Source organism: Notothenia rossii (assembly GCF_949606895.1).
Source record: "Notothenia rossii genome assembly, chromosome: 1".
Classification (NCBI taxonomy): domain Eukaryota; kingdom Metazoa; phylum Chordata; class Actinopteri; order Perciformes; family Nototheniidae; genus Notothenia; species Notothenia rossii.
In genome coordinates, this window is record NC_136912.1 from 14,946,004 (window position 1) to 14,963,113 (window position 17,110).

The following is a 17,110-nucleotide window of genomic DNA, read 5'->3' on the forward strand; positions in this document are numbered from 1 at the left end:
TGTTTTTCTTTTTTTGCACCCCATAACCCCTCCGATTAATTCTGTAATACTTTGAAGTGGATCACTGTATACCAAACTTTAGGTATTAAGTATTAACAATATCATTATAAATCCCTCACAGGGGCATTAGCCTGCAGAACAGGATCTTTTACTTTTGATCCTTTAAGTTCTTTGGCATATGATAGTAGGACTTTTATTGGAATCTTACATGTATGTTTATTTTAAGTTGCTGTATTGGTTCTTTTACTTACTAAATCACTGCTACAAAGAATACGCTTATTTATTTACAGAATTTGCCAATGGGTGAAAACAATTATTTTATTGTCACCATTTGGATGAATTAAATATAAGCAACACACAAAGACCAACACAACTCAGTTGACCATGTAATTTTATTAAAAAAAAAAAATAGGAAAATTATTAAATGTCACATCAAATGGTAACACATTTAAAAATGAAGACCGTAGCAAAGAAATTAAAAGTAGAGTCTTCACTTGCAGTACCGGTCTGCTTTCATTTTGCTTCTCCTGTAATGAGAGGAAAGACATGTTACAGTCAGTGTTGCTACTGAGCATTCGATCTTTTTTCTGTTATGATAATTCATTTCATGTCTATGTGTCTAATATATTTATATTCCACTGTGTTGGTATAAGTAATTGCTTTTTGGGTTTTAATACAGTTACAAGTAAATGTGCAGCTTTGTATAGTTTTTTTTAAAAGAAAACATATTTAAGAACATTTCATTGCAACTTGTTATTTTTACATTTTCAAAAATGTTGTATAAAGTGTGTTTGTATTAATCTTCAGAAATTAAACTCAAGTGCCAATCTTTCATTAACCTAGTATTTCACAGTTTGATGGATTTTTTATTTAGCACAACTTGAATACCGTTAGTGAAAACTAGGAATTAGCAGCTCAACTGTTCTTTCGTGTGTATATGTTTCCTTAATACTAGAATGAACAAATCAGAGTTTGAGATACACATCTAATGAGCTTATTTTCTCACCTGTCGAGCAATTGTTCATGAAACTTCCCATCCGTTCTGGCTTTCTTGAGATCGGAGGAGTCTCCTTCATTAACCCGGAGCCGTCGATCTTGAAAACTCTGAAACTTTTTCCTGCAAATCACACAGACATTAATAAGAATAAAAAAGGATAAGCAAAGGCAAATGACTTAACACCAGAATCCAACACACATAAACAGACTCCCCCTCAAAATACATAAAATAATTACAACTAATCCTCTTTTGAGGACTGACACTGAGGCGATAGAAGCTAACGGTAACAATAAAATCCAAACAATAAGCCTGAGTATTCAAAAAAGCAGAATATCTAAATGTTGAAAATAGCAGCTAAATACTAAAGCTTAATGTCTAATCTGACTAGCTGCCACAAATCAACATATAATGTACTACCAATTAAAAAGTGGAAATGTTTTTACTATTCAAATTTCAGCTTAATTATATATGTAAAAAAAGGTACCACTGCACTGTGCGAGGACTTAATCCTCCCTTTGTTAGTGTGAACCTTCATGAACATGCAAATGCGCATGGGGCATCTTCAAATAATCTGTTATTGTAATATAAGCAACCTTAATAATGCGTTCACATATCTACCACAGAAGTGCCGTAACAAACTGAGGCATCTAGTCAGAAACTTCCTTGATATTTAGTCTCTCTGCTCTGCCTGTGTTTTATGATTCCTGGGCTGCACTCCATCCTGAAAGGCCTTTTAGACGCTAAACACTACATCAAGACGCAGGCTCAAGGGCAGCTATTATCAACATGTCAGCATGATGAGTCCATTTCCCCAGCATTCATCTAAAAGAAATAATAGAGCAGGAACACGATCCAAAGTATGCCAAGCAAAAAAAGCGCTTCAAACATATTGCCTAGAACTTAACAGGCTACAGGCGGCCCGTGCATAAAACACTTCCAGCATCGGAAGCTGAAATGTGGGATTGCCTACTTTCTCTTCCAACTCTAACAGGAGACCATCAATTGCATCTTTAAAGGCGTGGGACTGATGAGGCGGTAACTCAACCCTGTCCTCTCACACACTGCGATTTTGTTGTCAAAGTCTTGCCGGTGCTTTCTGACACAATGTGAAGATAATGGGAAGGATATCACCATCAATTTTTCCCTCAATCAAAACAAAGTGCTTCAGCACTCATACCAAAGGAGGCTGGAAGGTTTACTGCTCAAACTACATCAGGCTGCTTTCAAAGTGTAATTATTGACACAATGTGACAACAGCTTAAAGGCAAAAGCCACCTCCGGGGTTTAAAACAGCAAGATAAAGAAATACAAGAGATACTCCATGTGCTGCATAATAAGTTCTCTGTTTTTGAATAGGAACATAAAGCATTTCAAAACAACATCTAATTTGCTAGAGGGAGTCTTTATGAAACATTAGAGTACCAATTATCACTTTACCAAAATACCGATGTAAGTAATTCGATAACAACTATACATTTTCCATGAATTTCAATCACATTTTAATGACTGTTTCTCTGTGAGTCTGTATGTATATAACACTGTATGATAGCTGTGTACAATTAATATGTATATATATTGTATATGTAATATGTCATGTAAATACTTTCTGTTTAGTGTCTTCCTATAGCTTATCAGGGTATCCCATCTAACATGTCTCCATTATGTCTTATGGCGGTACGTGTATTTGTATTTAAACTTGTGAATAAATCAATCAATCAATCAAATGAAATACTGTGTATAAATGGAGAGCACCCAAGACACCAATTCTCATTGTACGCAAATGCTCTGATGGCATATAATGTTATGAGAATAAATCCCCTGAATCCTTGAACAAGTTTCAAAGATAATGTTTGTAAAACTTTTAATTGTTTTTGGCGGAGAGGAGGTGGTTACACTCTGGTCATTTGTGAAGCTGAGTTGTTGTACTGTTGAAAGTGGTTCATTTGACTGTAGAGCAGCAAAAACCTTCACTATGCTTGTGACCCCCTTAAAACACATTAATGTCAAACTGCGAACCCTATCAGACGACTTCCATTTTAGAGGCAAGAAGAGTTAAAGGTGGTGCAATTCTGTATAAAGACTGTTAATATATTTAAGGTCAACACAACATTTACCGTGCCTTTCTCTTTATACATCCATGGCCTTTTCCCCGGGCTTGCCAGGAATATTTATGTATGATATTTCTTTCCTATTTACAGAGCTAGGGCTTTGCATTTGTCACTTTATCTGATAGCACTTGGGTAAAGAAAGCTTCTGATTGGCTCTTATTTCACACTATATGCAGCACAAAGGGTCTACCGAACCGAACAGAGAAGGTCAAGCAGTTATTAGGGAGTTATATCCAGAGAGAAGCCATCATGGGTTCCCTTCATTTGTTGTTGATTGAGCTGCTTGTTATCAAGTTAAACAAAGTGGAGGTTACGTACACATAAGTGACTTCGCATGTCTTCACGTTGCCCCGGTCCTCTTCTGCAATGTCATCTTTACGCTTGACCTCTCGCTCCACACCTGATCGGATCTGATTATCATTCAGGTATAAAAAAAACAATGAGAGAGAAGATTTGCATTAAATATAAATACCTTGAACACCCCGGAGAGAGGTCACGAACATCTCCACAGTCGGGACCTCACAGAGAATGCATGCTTAAAACGAAAGGCTTAACGTGCAACCTTGTGGCAGAACAAAATTTACACATCACCTTCAGCATCTCGCCCTCCCCTGCTGTCTTGCTCTTGGCTTCGAGGTCCCCGCTCTCACTGTAGGAGATGAAACAGCTATTTGCCGCCAGGAGAGCCATTTTACCCTGAGGCAGAACAGAAGGAAAACAGAGGAGGGGGCAGTAGATTAGATAGAATTGCAGTGGGATTGGTTGTTGTGACAGGCATGAAAGGTTGCATCATTTTTGATGTAAAAGAGTCTCAAGGTTGTGCCGGGCAGGTTGTTTATAGGTTCAAAAAGCATCAAAGTGCGCTAAAGTGATAAGGTAAACGCATTCTGCATAATTAATTCATCGCTCATGACTGCAGCTAAGTGTTATTTCTCTCCAATCTGCCATGAGGCGAGCCGTGAAAGGCACGGGACAGCGATAGAAAAAGTGTCCCTTTGTTCATGGTGTGCCTCAACTGCAAAGCATATGTTTATTTATTTCAACCAATTAAAGTTGTTTATATGGGAATCCATGGAGAACTTGCACTTAGAAATACATCTTAACAAGAGTAGTTCTTAGTGCATTATCCATAACTAAAGACTATTTTCATCATCAATCCATGTGCAATTTATCGTACAGTTTACAATGGCCATGTCAACTAAACGTCAAAATGTCCACCCCAATTTTTTTCATTATTATTTAAAAGACGGTGCAAATCCTGCTTAATCGGTTTATTATGATATATGACAAGAAAGGTATTAATTGTCAAATTTAAGAAGCTGAACCCAAGGACATGTTGACATTTTTGCTTGGATAACGACTTAAGTGGCTTAAGTAAATCTGAAGATGACTGCCCACTAAGCCCCAATTAGTTCATCATATTAGAAAAAGTTGGGAGAATACATTAACTTTCATATCGATGTATACTGTTTGAAACGGAGAAACACACCATAAAGACAAAATCATTTAGTATATAGTTATAGTAAGTTGACTCAATAATCCCATTTTATAGAGGACAATAACAAATATAAGCTGTAAGCTGTTAGCAATTACAATTTGGAATTTAAGGGTCTATGCTAAACAAATGAGTAATACAGTCATCAGATGTAATACAAAACAACATTCAAATATTATTTCATCAATGGGGATAAAACACTAACTCATAAGACTGTCCACAAATATAAATGTCTAATGTCCACTGTTTCTTTCTGACCTCATTGATTACGAGTTTCCTGTCATCTCTCTCTACAGTCTGTAATCAAGTCTTCAATCTACAGTGGATCGCCCTGTGTTTGAGACCATCCTCTTTTTTTATATATCCCATTTGACCTGCTGGGTTAAATCTACACATGCACCAAGATCAGGAGAAACTTAAAAAAGATCCACTCACTTCCTCAAAGATCACCTCCCATTGTTCCCTGGAGCCAATGGCATCGGCGCGGCCCACCACCAGACCATCTGAGTTGATACCCAGGTATTTGCCATATCCAGACTTTAAGGCTATCCTGCAACGGCAAAACATTACCACATTACATTTGACGACCGCAGTCAAACACTCACTGCCTCAAAAGACCGAACACAGAATTTGATAAAACATTTTAAAGCCGATAAGCTTAATTTGTATGGCTTTTCAATACTATTATCTCTTCATAACAAGAAAGGTTTACAAGTGTATCTGTAACGTCTTTTACACAAAATGAAATGACCTATTATTTAAACGTTGTGAATTAATATATGTTGTTGGCATTTCCATTGTATTGTTAAGCACCTTTTATAGCAACTCTTCAAAAAAGGTGCTAAACAAATAAAAGTGTAACACTTATAAGAGAGTTAATTTGAGATGCACAACTGAAGCCATGGCTCCAGAGTGAGCAGCACCACCATGAGGACAGGGTAAATTACTCTCGTACATTTAAACACAATAAAAAGTCCTTGCAGAAGTGAGGTAGTACATCTAAAAGCAGTGCTTTTCAAAGTGTGGTCCGCGGACCACTGGGCGCCCCCTAGTGGCCCGTGAGTATATTGGTAAAATTTCACATTTGAAATAAATAAATAAATAAAAGTTTTCCGCACTCTCGCGGGAATATCTCCGCAATGGAGCTAGCTTAAGTTTCACTTTCGATTGCATGATATAGCCCAGATAAACACCTTCATCACACATGTTACCACTTGTTTGTACCATTTTCAGACGATTTGTAAAAAAACGATGTGCTTTTGGATATTTGTGGAATCAGGTGGTCCGCGAGTGTTTTTTTATTGGTTAAGTGGTCCTTGGTATGAAAAGGTTTGAGAAACACTGATCTAAAGGATTAGCCGTGGATTTAAATACTCTGCACAGTTTGTCTCTTCTTCCTCACCTCGTGTCTGAGACCTTGACGGCTGTCAGCTGTTCTGGAGGGTCAGGTCCTTCATCCTCTAAATAAACAAGGATTACATTTAAGAGATTTTACAGTTATTAGTATTGCTTTGTCTTTATATTGGTCCATACACAGATTTTTATTAAAATTCCGATTAGTTATAAATGAGGAACCTCTCTACCTCTTAAAACACACCAATAAAGTTGTAACAGGCAGCAAAGTAAAAAATGTTGTAATTTGAGATGATTGACCCGTAACCAAACTCTGATCTTTATTTATCAGAACAAACTTTCCTACACAATAACAATTGACTAATTCAATTATTTACTGTTTAACTTTAATGTGCCATCATCAAAATGTGCCTAATCTCTTCTCATAGGGTAATTATACTAAAGACCTGTTTCATGTTTAAGTAATGCACTTATTTTAATTAATAATGCAAACCCTCTGCTCAGTAGTGATGTGGGGATCTGGGTCCACTTCATCAGCACTGACACATTTAGAATAAGATAAGGAAGTATTGTGTTGCATTTAAATGCTTTCTTTCACACTGAGGTCTTCTGGGTTCCTAATGATTTCCTAAAAGTGACATGTCTGTGATGAGGTCACTTGCGACCTTTACAATAATTCAAAGTTAAGCTCAATGTGTATCGCGTCATAGAGGCATCAGGTCAAAGGAGAGCAGAGTCTGCAAGGCATTAACAAGGAAAGCATTAATAAAGTAAAGGTACAATGTGACACAAGCTGCTTCTTCCAAAGGTTGATTATCTTTGAAATATGTCATGTGGCGACCCTTGGAGTGGTCAAGAGAACATCAGCATGGTCCTCTGACCTGAAGAAGAATGCGAACACTTTCTTTCAGTGAGACGCTGCATCGTTCACAGCAGGGCGTCTCTGCAGGAAATAACCAGTAGCGAGGGGAAATCTCTAATCTCTCTTTATACTGCTAGCTCGTATCCACTTTCATCTCCTATAAACGAGCTTATGTGCATGGAGAGGATGAGGACCCACTAAGGGATTTGGGATGTTTTAATCTCCCAGCCGTTTCCTCTGGTTGTCACAAAACGTGGACTGAATTAATTGTGAGTAGTGTTTCCTTCAGTGAGCACCACTCCCTCAGTATGCCCAGAGGCAGAAGTGAGTGAAAACTAGCTCCGTCCTTACCCTTAACTCAACCCCTGTTCAGCTTTTTCAGTCTGCTGTCTGGATTTACTACTTAAATACTTACTTATTTTGGGGCAGAAGGCAAAAGAAACACCTGCAGCCAACCTACAGTACACTCAAAATGAGGTCTTTCAAGTTTGTACAGCCACAGCATTAGTGGGCACATAAAGGCGTTCTTCATCTAAAATGCAGCAAAATGAAAATGCTAAACAGCTAATTTGGCATTATAATCCTCCAGGGAAAGCCCCACTCTTTTTCTGTGTGCTACATATATCAGTAGATATTACATTATGGCAGTTCAATACAAAATGTAATATCAAATATGAAATGAATGTGTCAATCCAAATAAATGTTTTTGCAACTGACTATAATTTTATTATGAATTAATCATTTAATTATTTTATCCATGATAATTAATCTAGATAGAAATAGCACAACAGGCAAGAGGTCATCATGTATTTTAGATTTTAGGATGGACCCCCCCTTTCAACTATTCCCCTCAATATAGAGAAGTTTTACTGTGCTGAGAAAAAGTGATCAAAGTGTGTAAAGGTCCCCAGAGCTGTGCGAGTGGCCCGGAACCAGAAACCGTCTTCTTACCTTTGTGCGGTGCACCGATTGTGAAGAGCCCGCTGTCTAGGGCATGGATGTACGAGAAGTTCTGCATCTCTATGGCAACCAATCCAGTGATGTCCCCAAAGTTGCTGACACACCACCAGCCACCTGGCGAGCAGAGGGACACATGTCACGAGGTGAAATGACACTGGATGCTGCTGTGGGCTTGAAAGCCAAAGAAGCTTGAAGGAGCATATTTCATTCAGAAAACTCTAGTTCTTTTAAAGGTCCCCTATTGTACTGTTTCTCATTCATATATTATAGATATCAGATACAAACATGTCTCTGAAGTGTTTGGCTCCAAATACCAAACAGTTTCAGCCCTGTTTCAAAAGTGCTGAATCTCTGTCTGTTACTTTGAAAATAAGGGGCCACTCCCCTCAGAGATATTTGGTTAAAAATAACACAATAGGTGCGTTCACACCAAAGTACTTTTCCCGTTTAGTTCCGTTAGTGCCTGGAATTTTGCGTTCACACCAAAAAGAGAACTTAGTTCTAAGAACTTTTAACCCCATTTTTAGTGCCTGCTAGAGAGGTGGTACTATCCTGGGGATCAAAAGTACCAATTTCGATCGGCTGGGCACCCCGTAAAAAAAGTTTTGTGAAGTTTGTATTTGCTGGCATTAGCATTATTAGCATTAGCCCTGCGCACCAACGGAGAGAGAATAACTTATGGCAACACAAAAAAAAACATGGGAGCGGTGGAGTGATGGGAGTCCCAGCAGCTTCTACTGAAGCCAGTCCCCAACTCCGGGGACTTCGGGTGGCAGTATACGCCGTGAAGTGGTTTGCGGCCTGCCAGTAAACCCAAAGCAGAAGAAGAAGAAGAAGAAGAAGAAGAAGAAGAAGAAGAAGAAGAAGAAGTGTTTTTTTTTCACCAACCAAGGGGTTACCTTGGTTGGTGATTGGCTAATGGTTACACAAACGAAAAAATCATTATGACATCATAAAGTGGCCAAAATCTGATCAGTTAATTTTTTCAGACTGCTTTTTATATAAATGGATCAGGACAAAAAGAGAGGGGGTCTTTTTTCCTGAAACTTTCAGAATCTCTTTACACAGAGGGGACACATGTTTATGTATAAAAAGACATGAAAAATTGGATTTTGCATAATAGGTGACCTTTAACATTCAAGGCACTGATTGTGTTATTATTGGCTGATTTGTATATGCAGATTAGAATGAGAAATATGTCTGTATTCATTTGTCCCACCCACCAACATTGCATGCTACAAGTATATTCACAGATTAATGGGACCATTAAGAGGACATCAAAAATATTTTGTCTGCAATATTTTGACAAACAGTAGATAGACATACAAACAATATCAGGTTTTTCTCCTTCTTCTCCCTCTTTACTCTTCTTATCTTTATTCTTTTTCTTTTTCCTGTGAAAAAAATGAAAAATTCAGGTTAGCAAATTCATCCATGGAAGAGGAATATGTTGTCCTTGTGAATAGAACTGCAATATTCTTAAAATCAACGAGAAATAACTGATATATTAATAATTTTTTAAGATGAAAAACCAAACAAAGTATCGATCTAGGACCGGAGCTGCAGGACCTTCAGAAAATACTCAATCTTGTTGACTATAAAGATTTACTAAACACCAGGCGGAACAGCATTTTTAACCGCCTCTCTGATTGAAAGTGAATCCGATCTCAGCTGTAACCGAACACAACAGTTATGTCCCTGAACATCACTGCAGCGAGGTGAGAGGTTAAAACGCTGGAGGTCTCTAAATAAATTAGTCGTGATGCAAAATACCTTTACAAATGTTTAGATTTTTTTAATCTAAGATCATAACAACAAAGTGAATTATATGTATAAGTTTAATTGTTAATTATTACCTCTAATTAAGAAACTCAGAAGTGCCTCAAATTAAAAACAGTAATGACATCTAAAGCTAAGTTGTGAGGCACTGATGTCTATATTTTTTACTATCGTGTTTTATTCAGAGATTGCTAAAGAAAGAGTCAAACTAACGTTAACCTTTATATACATTTTTTTTCACAATGATGGAGCCCTTTGTAAGTTTGTGTTTTCTATGAACATCTTCTTGTTTTTTTGTCACACTTTTATGTATGGAGTTGATCTCATGTGTCTTATCATTTAGCAGTACTATTTGGCATCTGGTACTGACTGTATTCATGGGTTTTCACAGACTTTAATTAAACGATACGTTTTTTAATGCACCGCAAAATTGTTGAACTGAGGTTATCTAACTTTACTTTGGATGTTGAACTAACGTTAAAGTTACTTTGGGGGCAATTCGTTTATTCAAAAATAAAACACTTTGATTTATGAGAGAGCCAACGAGTTAAAAAAGGAGCTAAAGTGTTTTTGAGCTTGTTGCAAACAGCCGAGTGAGATTGAAGATGTTTAGCAGCCTTTGTCACCATGCTGGTTGTTAAAAGTTTAAGACTGCTTATTTACGTTAACGTGTTAGCATCAGCTAGCTTTAGCTTTGGTTATACAAACACAGCTAGCAAGCCGTGAATAACACCGCAGACACAAGCGATTGATGTTACTCATTCAAATAAACACTTACCCTTTTTTAAGACCTTTCAAAACCAATTTGGTTTTCTTAACGTGAGAATATTCAGCCATTGCTTTGCTTAGCTAGTTGTTAGCCTGTCTGCTTGTTCCTAGTTCACAACAAGTACGGTGGCCGTGGAGGCTCAATCAACTTTTTTTCCGGTTATCATCCGACCACTCAGTCCAGATCAATATTGAGTGTGCTGAACTGTGCGTTTATCGCTGTGAATCAGTCTCTGTCTCCAACCTATGGAATGCCATTTAAGCCAAAATTAAATAAATAATTAAATAAATACATATATATGTAAATATGCCTATGAAATAAATTCTGAAATAAATAAATTAGGCAATAAATATGTATACATGTACATTTAAATACACATTTATTTATTTCATGAGACTTTTATTTCATAATGACACATTTATTTATTCCAAAAGACTTTTATTTCATAATGACTCATTTATGTATTTCAAGAGACTTTTATTTCATAATGACACATTTATTTATTTCAAGAGACTTGTATTTCATAATGACAATAATGTATATATGCATGTATACATTACACTGTAATGTATTTATTTAATTTTGGCTTAAATGGCATTCCATACCAACCTACATCTACCACACTACCTTTTTCATACTTACAAAAAAGTATTAATAGGGTGCCAATGTGACAAACACTTGTACTCTGCAAAACAATACAATCATCAATCAATGTTAGATTGTACTCTAATGCAAGAGTCTCATAACAAAATACATACTTTTCTTGTACTTTCTAATAGAAGTGCTAATACAACTAGATTGCATTCAATTGTAAGGTGTTTCTTATCCTCATATTTTGGAAGACAGTTAAAGTTTTTTTGTTGTGTACAAAGCCTATATGGTCTAGGGCTCTATAGGTTTCACATGGGACCACACACACACACACACACACACACACACACACACACACACACACACACACACACACACACACACACACACACACACACACACACACACACACACACACACACACACACACACACACACACACACACACACACACACACACACACACACACACACTCTCTCTCTCTCTCTCTCTCTCACACACACACACACACACACACACACACACACACACACACACACACACACACACACACACACACACACACACACACACGCACCCTCTGACACCCTTATCTCAAATACAGAAATAGTAACACCAATCAACCGGTAAGGTGCGCAGGTGGATGACCTCGACAACGGTGTCCTCATATGTTTATGCTAATGCTGCCTTGTTTAACAGGAAGGACCCAATCGGGAGTCTGTGACAGGAGCTTATAAATCATCTGTGGAAACTCTCAAGAAGTAAAATAAATTAGACACTGGCTTGTGTTATCTGCTCAGTGCAGTAAAACTCAAATGGTAGGAACTCAATTATCCAACTGAAAAAAGAAAACTAAGATACGCCCAAAACTCAGCCACACTCACCATAATAACTCCTATACAAATCGTGTGGCGCAGGAGAGAAACTACTGTTCTATCTTAGTGAAACTCCCTGTGTTGCTGTGCTTGAGGAAAGTTACTGCAGAGTAAGGAGGATTAATCCTGTTAGAAAAAGTCTTGTAAGCTTAAAGGAAGTTAGCCTGTGGGGTTTTCAGAACTCATGATTCAACATTTTAGCCTGCCTAAACTGAATCCCACTCTCTCTGTCATTTCGTCAAATTCAATGATACTTTGACAGCTATCCCTGTTGTTGATGGGATTAAACAGTCATAACTCATTGAGAGAGATGAGTGGTTAAGCCCATAAGTACTTGCAAAAGGCCCACTGAAGACAGTGTCAAGCAAAATGGCAAAAACACAGTATACCTGAAGCTGCCATAACACCATAACATATGGGTTGCCAGTGTTGTGAAAGTAATTTTTGATGGTGTTTATTTTGTCACTGCAGTGATGCACATGTTTACTCCAATAAACCATCAGATATGTAGTCATACATTTTAAAGTAAATTCCTTTTTTAAAATATTTTTTCATTAGGTCTTGGTATCCTTTGTTGGATAAACGTCAGATATGTGTTATTTGTATTTTCAACAAATACAATCTTACTTCAATAGGCCTCAATTATTGATAGTGTTGTTTTTAAAAAAAATGATCCTCAAGCCTTCAGTTGGTTATCTTATTATTTGTTTGGGCACTTATTAACTTATTTTTTCTTTCTTTCTTCTCACATCATGTATATATTACACCTCTCAGAGTCTAAGTGTTAAATCTGTCATCTTGTGAAGGATGAGTTAATTCAGGAACACTTCAATGTCCTTTGTGTCTCTCATGTCCTTGTTAAAGTGCCTTTTGCCTCCCTGCTCCATTAGCTGCCTTCCAACTGTGAAAAAGATCATTTATCATCCTTTATATGTACTGTAAACCCACAACAGTGCTGACAAGGAATTAACTCCTTAAGGCTGAAGTGAAGTCGTGTTTGTTTTTGTCCTCAAATAGGCATCACAAATGATACAAAGTGTAGTGTTATTTTTTATTTAACCCTTGTTTTGTGTTCGAAAGCTGTTACCGTTCATGGTGTTTTTGACCCATGATTTATCTCAGTTCAAAACACTCAAAAAGAATGACTATCATCCAATATTGTTTTAACTACATCATAACTAAGTTATACATTCATAACCGTACAATCCTGTTGTAACTTTATTTTATCGCCCCAAAAAACATTACACCACATATTTAAGTAAAACTTGTGATTCAATTCACTCAATATGTTCCCTCTAGTGAAGACAGTGGATCATTACGTTATCTGACTATAATAGACTGTTAGAATACAATCTCCCCAAACAAAGTTTGAAATTATTGTTACAGTGGATGAAGGGGGTGGGGGTGGGGCGTCTAAAGTCAAAGAAGAATTTTGATTGGGCCAAATTTGACCCCGAGTGACCCACAACAATTCTGCTGGGTCTTCCCCGAACAGCAAATTATACACTTTTTATTTTTAGAGACCTTCAGACTTGGCAAAAATTCTCAAAATCTGTTTTGTAGTGTTTATATAGCTGTTGTGGAGGATATCATGAACTTGAAACGGGTCACGGGAGACCCAAACACAACATGAGGGTTAAGCTAACTTATATTTAGCCAAAGGGCTTGACGTTTTTGAGTTGACCTTCCAACACTTTGGAAGGTCAACATACTGGATGGATTGCCATGCAATTGTTACATATTCTCCAGAGAATTAAACCTAATCATTTGGTGATCACCTAACATTTGTTTTGGTACGTTGACTGCCAAAATGAGGTTGATGTTTTTGGTTTTGAGTGATATATCTCGACAACTGATGGATGGCTGCATCAAACTATTTCTGAAAAGAGGTACTGCACCACAGAAAAACAAAGTACTTTTTGAATATTAAAGCATGTAAACATGTCACAGTATAGGCACAACATATTAATATGAACCTGAACACAAGCATAATATTTCCTCTTTAAAACAGAAATATCTGCCTAGTCAATCCATGTGTATATTGGGGATCCCTTGACTCTTCATTGAGCACACCATTAGGTCAAACATATTTAACTATTACTATTACTATTATTATTATTATTACTTAACTATTACTTACTACTCCAGTGAATTGTTTCACAATGTAATACAAAGTGTGTTATAGGCATGCAAAGTATCCAATAGATCATGGTGCTCCCTTAATCTTTGCTGCACAATGTTGGACATCTTGCCTGACTTAACTTATACCCAGTTGCATGCACTGAAAGAGCAGCAGGAAATGGATGTATAGATATCAATTGCAGCTGCTTTTTTGTTGCAAAGGCTCATGAAGCCTCTCATTCACCGCCCCCTCATACCTTTTCTAATCACCACTCTCAGAGACTTGCCTCTCTCTCTCTAGGTCATCCTCAGACGAGCTCTCCATCGTCTTTTCCAGTCATCCCGTTTCTCTATACATCTTGGCCAGTTCACCATCCGCTGCGATGTTCCTGCGGACTCCCGCCGTTGGAAGTATAGGATTTCGGATGACTTTGTTCTTCATGGTTGGCTTTACTATGCTGATTAAGGACTGGGGGGCGCCACTCCTCTCAGTCCTGGTTTTATTTCACAGTGTCCTTCTCCTGGGTTGCCTTCCATGGCTATGAGCCCCATCTGCCCCTGCTATTTTGCCCATAGCTCTCCCTTCTCTCTTTCTGTGCTGTTTTTCTATTTTCATCCATCTCCAACAAACTTTTCCTGATGAAGTCACTTCTGTCAATCCCCCCCCTCCACCTCACCCTGTCACCCCGCCCCTGACCCCCTCCTGGCCTACATCTGTCAGATATAATCCTCCAGTGGGAGTTGAGGTGATAGAAGGTTAAGTTGCTGACAGCGTGGAGCAGGTGTTTTCATAAGTGGCAGCGTGCTGTTACATTGTACTATGGCCGCACTCTCACTTTGTCAATGTCACCGCTCCTTCACGATGTGTTTCCTGGGCTTTCACTGTGAGCGTTTGTACAGACTGACAACCTTTATGATGAGGATGCCATCTGAGAGAGGGAGACAGATGATGATCGATCCTGTAGCTCAGTGCCCCGGGGCTGCTTAGTTAAAAATGTCGTAATGATGTTATTTCCAGAGAGTGACACAGGGGAGAAGACGAGATGTTGGACATGTGGAGGATTTAAATGTATGGCCTATTTAAGCCTTTGGGTGTAAGTAATGTGCGTTTATTTTCACTCTATAATTCACATAAATTGATGACAATATTTAAGTGAGATAGGAAATAAATCACAGCGCACAAAGAGCTTGATAAATTACAGTTATTACATCTTATTTATCAAACCTTAATGGCAGTTTTTTTTAATGACGTTTTCTGCAATGAATTCCGATGTCCCTTGTCTACAATGACCTGTCCCAGGGTAATTACGTAACAGATTCTCAGGTTGTGACTGAACACAGATTGAAAAGGAAAGCTCTTTGGAAAAGAAAGTGCCTAACATGCATATTCATTCTTGGATTATTAAATGGAAGGCTTCAAAACATTTATCAACAAAAGACACATAAGTAAGGAGATTAACTTGAGAAGTGCAAGGAGAGCTATTTATCCCCGGATGAATAGAGAGCCTGACTTAATACTTTTCATGCTGGACTGGACTGCGGTATAACTTGACTTCATGGGGCTTTGGCTCTGGAAATTGACTACAGTCTACAGTCATTTAGAGGTCTTATGGCAATTTCGCTGCAGGTTATGGAAGAGAGGAGTTCAGTTAATGGATAAACACCTGTGGCATTTCCTTTCAGGACTATGTTCAAGGATTCCACACTGCCTTTTTTTCTTCTCCTGCTAGATTTTCAATGCCTCCTCTCAGGGAAAATATCTGGATGTTCTTTCAGTGTTGAAGTCCATAAATCATGACTAACATACTGCATATTGCTTTTGACATTGGCTTAATTGAAAAAGTAGATATCAACTTGCTGAAATAATTGAATCACTGTTTACAGACATAGCACTACACATTTCGTAGTCCTAAATGGACCACATGTTGTCCAGAATACTAAACAATGCAGAGTGTGAAAGAGAGTATTTAAATTACAAACACGCGCAGTGCGCTCCTTGACATTTTGCTTTAAATAGTCTAAAAACATGAACTGTCTTGCTATCAATGACCTCTTTCCAACATATGCTACTCATTAAGGTTATAGAGGAAATAAAAGATGATGAAAACTTGTACAGCCCTTTGCAGCCTGCTGCCCTTGAGGACCATGTTCAGTGCCAGGTTTGTATAAAAAGAACAGTGGCTTCTGTCTAATTTTAATCTTCTGGAACCAGTAATTTTGTAAGCCACCGAAAATAAACTTTTTCTGGTAGAGTTTTTACTATGTGGATTCGGGATTGTCGCTGGCGTTTATTTTTCCAAGTAAAAATTATGACCTACATAAATCTCCTGTTCCTGCTCCTCTGTCCGTCCTGTTGACAAGCGCTGTGGTTTTCTGCTCTGTATGGTTAGTGCTCGCTGTCTGTGGCTCTGCTCTGTTGGCTCAGGCAGAGTTGTTCTTGCTTCAGAGCTTCAGAGCACCCCAAATCCCGGTTTTACTCCTTCTGTCACTTCTCCCTCTCTCCTGTCTTTCCACACTATGCTCACCAGCTACACAATCCTTTCAACCCCATCTTCACAGACCTTGAGATTGCCTCCATCAGTTGTGAATGTTAAAAGAGACTAATGTATTACCCAGTCCGATCCCTGCAACAGGGCTGAGGAAGTTGTTCAGACTGCAGGAATGACTCATCCGGGCTTGTAGTTTGACACATTTTCACTGGGTGGCAGTCTACACGCACGGCTCCATGCGTCAAACATCAAGCCTCCTCAAGCCCAGCATGACACGCTCCCCACTGATCGCAATTTGCCAATGTGGATTTTAGGCAGCATCCTATAATGTATCAAGATTAGATATTTTCGAATCATGCATATATGTATGATTTGGATGAGCACAGAATCATTTGGTGTGATTTTATTTTGCCTTTAGGGTGTGGGTCTTGGTTAACAAGAAGTGGATCTAATCCACAAACATTATTGTAAATGGTATTAATCATTTCTAAATTATACACAAGATTTTTCCTTTATTCAAACTCTCCAAGTGTGACCTTTTAAAAAAGTTTTTTGATCGAAAAAACTCACAAAAGTGGAGGAAGGCAGTTAATTGCCTTGTTCACACTGCATGGGTGGTATGTTCTGACTCTACATTTATTCCTCTGCTCTTAATAAACTAATTGCTCCCTTTTTGTTTTGAATTATATTCTACCGGCGGTGGTTCTGAA

General features: G+C 38.0%; 1 protein-coding gene across 1 annotated transcript; it reads right to left on the reverse strand.

Moving 5' to 3' along the window:
- Nucleotides 1-374: 374 nt before the first annotated feature.
- Nucleotides 375-10,487, reverse strand: frg1 (FSHD region gene 1). The gene is made up of 9 exons (XM_079683061.1): nt 10,333-10,487; nt 9,102-9,169; nt 7,767-7,889; nt 6,003-6,060; nt 5,036-5,150; nt 3,697-3,801; nt 3,424-3,515; nt 1,007-1,117; nt 375-527 (listed from the first exon to the last, which is right to left on the reverse strand). The coding sequence occupies exons 1-9, from the start codon at nt 10,389-10,391 to the stop codon at nt 491-493; spliced, it is 768 nt and encodes a 255-aa protein (XP_079539187.1). The 5' UTR covers nt 10,392-10,487; the 3' UTR covers nt 375-490.
- Between the last annotated feature and the right edge of the window lie 6,623 nt (nt 10,488-17,110).

Bases quoted from the DNA above. Each gene is read 5' to 3' on its own strand.
- frg1 (XM_079683061.1), bottom strand. From the start codon at position 10,391: ATGGCTGAATATTCTCACGTTAAGAAAACCAAATTGGTTTTGAAAGGT. The intron at 5,151-6,002 runs GTGAGGAAGAAG...TTGCCGTTGCAG, and splicing joins GTCAAGGTCTCAGACACGAG to GATAGCCTTAAAGTCTGGAT. The intron at 3,802-5,035 runs GTGAGTGGATCT...GTTCTGCCTCAG, and splicing joins GGGAGGTGATCTTTGAGGAA to GGTAAAATGGCTCTCCTGGC.